Source organism: Apaloderma vittatum, unplaced genomic scaffold (genome assembly GCF_000703405.1).
Source record: "Apaloderma vittatum isolate BGI_N311 unplaced genomic scaffold, ASM70340v1 scaffold9837, whole genome shotgun sequence".
Lineage (NCBI taxonomy): Eukaryota > Metazoa > Chordata > Aves > Trogoniformes > Trogonidae > Apaloderma > Apaloderma vittatum.
The window spans coordinates 9607-13886 of record NW_009726703.1 but is presented as its reverse complement, the minus strand read 5'-3'; the positions used below and the strand labels follow the sequence as shown (position 1 = coordinate 13886).

The 4280-nt window shown below is 53.5% G+C and overlaps 1 protein-coding gene across 1 annotated transcript in view; it reads left to right on the top strand.

Annotated features, from left to right (window-relative positions):
• LOC104276916 (nuclear receptor corepressor 2-like) overlaps positions 1-4280 on the top strand; it is a gene marked incomplete at its 3' end in the record, with an annotated part of 31605 nt that overhangs the window by 20100 nt on the left and 7225 nt on the right. Inside the window, exons 5-6 of the mRNA XM_009873388.1 lie at positions 1674-1846; positions 3150-3246. Of these exons, the coding sequence (XP_009871690.1) occupies positions 1674-1846; positions 3150-3246 (270 nt within the window). The remainder of the gene's footprint in view (positions 1-1673; positions 1847-3149; positions 3247-4280) is intronic.

Here is a 4280-nt window from a genome sequence, read left to right as displayed (position 1 = left end):
GGGCACCGGCTGCCTCCCGGCGCTGAGGCTTGATAAACTTTGTGGGGTATTTTTAGCTTCTTCCCAGAAGCGATGCTCCGGAGGCAGGAGGATGTGGCGGATTTGCTGGCGGGGCAGGAGCTCCCGTTTCCAGGGGGCTGATAGCATCGCTTCAGGAGGGGTAAAAACGCAGCAGCTGGGATTTCTCCGAGCTGCTGCAGTTTGTTGATGTTACCCTCTAGCTCCTTGCCCACAGCACAGGATTCCTTTTGGTGGCTTTCAGGGCATTTTTATTTTCGTTCTCATTCTTTCATCTTACAGCCATTTCCTTTAGCACCTACCAAAACCCAAGCATCTCCAGTGCATCTGTGCGGGGCAGGAAAGCTTCTGGCTCCGGGCATGCAAATTGGAATTAATTTATTTGCAGGGGGGAATGTTAGCCTGCATCATCTGCAGGGTTTGAGGTGCGTTGTTGACCCCAAGTTATTGCTGAGGTATCTCCAAAAGGCCGCGGGTGGGGGTCACAGGATGTGTTGCTGCACTCGAGTTATTGTGCTGTTCCCCAGCACAACTGACCTGCTTAGCTTGGGGTAACCCAGCTGCCCCCTGGCCTGGAATCGGGTGTTTCCATCAACTTGGATGCTTTTCTTTACCTCTCACCATTATTTTTTATTTTGGTGGCTGAGAGCGAGCGAGACGAGAGCAGAGCTCATCTGGGAAATACAGCCTTGGAACTTCCCTTTGGTTGTGGTGGGTGATGATGGCAGGAGATGAGTTTATTTCTTCGAAACGTGGGTTCCCCCCGTCTCTTCTTCGGTGCTGAGTGCCCCAATGCCGAGCTGCCTGGTCAGGAAAGCGCCATGGCGGGACGGGAGGTGACCTGGGGTTTGCCATTGCTTTTTTGCAGAGCGACATCTGCTTTCACTTCCCAATTTGGGGCCTAGAAGGCACTTGTTTCGCTCAGAATGAAACCTTAAAGCCTGCTCTGGTTGCCCGACTGCTTTCACGTGAGGCTGTGCACCATCGCTGTGCACCATGGCTGTGCACCATCGCTCCCAGCACGGCTGCAGCCGTCAACAACCATCTGCTCGGTGTGGACCTTGCCTGTTCGTGGGTGTTCTCCTCCAGCAAGAGTGGCTGGAGGAGGGAGGAGCGATTTGGGGGATGATAGGGGGAGGTTCACTTACACTGCAAAAGACATTTTAACGTTACGGTTACTGGGCTAGTCTCATCAATACCAGGAAGAAGCGTGGAGGGCTGGGTGAGGGTGCCGTGAGGATGTCACCCGGAGGGACATGGTGTGGAAACACCCTGCAGTGACACATTTCAGCAGAGCTTGGGTTTGCCATCGGTGGGGATGCGCTCGTCCCGCTCCTGAGTCGAAAAGGAGGAGCAGCAGCCAACAAAATGCTTTTTGCTTTTCCAGAATGGTGACGGTATCATGACAAGAGTCCTGGTTTCACCAAAAGTGTTGGGTCTGGAAGGGAAAAGCCTGAGGGTACCTGATAGCATGTTTTAAGAATTAACCCTTGGGTTGGTCCCAAATTCTGGAGCATGTCCATGTCTTAATAAACTGTATTTCTTTAAGCAACACGACTCAGGCTCAGCCTGAGCAGCCGTAGAGATATGGCCCTGGAGGAACCGGCCTTCCCAGGCACATCTCCTGAGCTCCCTCTCTCCCTCTACCCTTTCAGGAACAGAAATTTTGCCAGCGCTATGACCAGCTGATGGAGGCCTGGGAAAAAAAAGTGGAACGCATTGAAAATAACCCCCGGCGCCGTGCCAAAGAGAGCAAAGTGCGGGAATACTATGAGAAGCAATTCCCGGAGATCCGGAAGCAGCGGGAACTGCAAGAGCGCATGCAGAGGTTAGAGGAGAAGCGGTAGGAAGGGGCTGAGCTGGTATCAGACAGCCTTTCTTTTTCTTTGGGCATGGGTGTGGGATTTGCCTGCAGGAGGAGAGGGCTGGGACGGCTATCGGTACCTTTTCTCCCCTTCGGTGGAAGGCAGAAGTCAGCAGACAAGCAGCTTTGCTGCTTTTTCCCTGGGATGGCTCATCACAGAGCCAAGAGAGAAGGAAGAATGTCAGGAATGTGGTTGCCCATCTGGCCATGCAGAGCAAGGAGCTCCCTTGTGCTGGCCAGGACTAATTACTGCCTTACTGGTGGGCCTGAATGAAGACATACAAGACTTGCAGATGAATTTGGTCATGCCAATGATTTAATACATGCATATCCTTTGATTGGAGCATGGGCAGGGAGAAGGAAGGCCTGCAGAGCTTGTGAGAATGACTACAGACCTTATGAAAGGAGCAAAGTGTCTCACTGAAGGAGATGGCCCCTGTCTGTCCCACCCTGTGTTCATTTTCTCCTCCTCGTTGGAAGTGCAACTGAGGTCCCTCTTTCCTGCCAAGAGGAGACAACTGTTTCAGGATCTCCTCCCTTCTTGCTGAAAACTCCTCATCCCATTTCAGCCCCGGGATCTTGCCCAGGGACGGCTGTGTGCAGAACCCAAACCCTTCTGCCAGCATCCCGTCCTTGTGCCCCACTAACAGCTGGATGGGTCCAAACTTCCTAATCAATGGCTTTATCTTATATTGAAGAGAAGGGGAGAAATGGTACTGAGAAATGTTTTTAAGTTTTCACTTGCTTAATAAGAAAAGTTTTAATTCCTTGGGATGCATGGCTGTTACATTGAGTGATATTGAGGGGGGAGGATAGGTGTAAATGGTTGGGTTTGGTTTAAAAGTGCCTGCAGCATTGGCAAACCAGATGTGGTGGCACCAGACTAACAGCTCGGTGCTGACGCCTTCATGCTATTGCTGCAGAGCGATGAAGAGGAGAAAATAATGGGAGAGTGTATGGTTGGGAATGAAATGTCGTTCTGTTGTAGCAATCTGGGAGGTTGCCACAGGTAAGGAAGGTTTGAGGCTCTCTATTTGTGAGCCCTGAACCCAGGAGATGTGGGGGACGATGCTCTCCGGGCAGGAGGAAGCACTGTTGGAACCCGCGGGGCTGCAGCCGGCACCGTTCCTGCTGCGTGGGCTGGGCTGGGGTGTCCTGGGTGGGCTGTGGTTGTTATGGAGGCCAGCAACGAGGGGCAGCAAGTTGTCGTGAACGTGGTTTGCAAAACGGAGCATCAGTGTCTGAGTGTTTCGCCGCCCTTTCCCAGCAGGGTAGGACAGAGGGGCAGCGGCGGGCTTTCCATGTCGGCCGCGCGCAGCGAGCACGAGGTGTCGGAAATCATCGACGGGCTCTCGGAACAAGAGGTGAGACCGGCTTGTCCTTTCTCCTCTTCTTCATCCCTCACTCCACTCTTCCCTGAGGAGGCCAGGAGAGTTCCACCAGGTCCTGCAGTGAGATCTGATACCAAATCCCACTAACTTGAGGCCACGCTGAGATGGGAGAATTTGCCATGATGCCTAATACACTTTCTGGACACGATCCCAAGTGAGGTGTTTGGTACCCGGCAGCATGTTTCCAAATGCCTGAAAGGTAGAACAGAGCTGTGCAATGGTGCTGCAGGAGCAAAACAGAGCCAAGCACTGCAGAGCGGGTAGGGTTTAGTGGCATTCACCTGCCTCTTAGGGACCTGAAACCCCGGCGTGATGCTTATCCTGGGTAGCACCCCACAAACACCTCTGGCTGTTGGTTTGAACTGGAAGCAGAAGTGGGAAGGGAGCTGGCGCCCTGGCTGCTGGGTGGAGGGGTTTTTCTCTTTCGTTTTGAATGGGCTGTGCGACTTTGACGCAGGGGAATCCTATGGAATGAATGGTTTGTACGTGAGCCAGTTGGCCCACGTCTTCTGGGAGTGCTCCCATTCATCTTGAAACATCCCCGTGACCTTGGCTTCGTTTGGATCTGGTTTCACAAGGGTTCCAGTCTCTTGGCATGGTTTTTTTTGATCACGTTCAGGAGGGGAGAGTAGCCATTGCCCAGCAATAGCTGAGATGTTTGCTGCCTGTGTGCCACAGTTCCCTCCCTGCTCTGCGTCCCGGGCAGTTTGCTGTTGGCCAGTTAAGGTGACGACCCAGAGGACGCAGATCTTGGGAGCAGAGAGAAGATTCACAGCTCTGCATAGGGGAGCCATGGGGAGCGTTAGACGATTGCCTCTGACCTCCTGCCCAGTGTGCCGCTGAACTCCACCCCGACAGCCTTCTGCTGAGCCCCAAGGCACCGCTTTGCTTGTCCCAGAGGAGACCTTAAGAGCTTCTAGCCCTTACGCGGGGTTGGAAGGAGCAGGGAGGTGAGAGCCGGGGAGCATCACTGACGGCAGGAGCCAGCTCTCCGCCCCAGCACATTG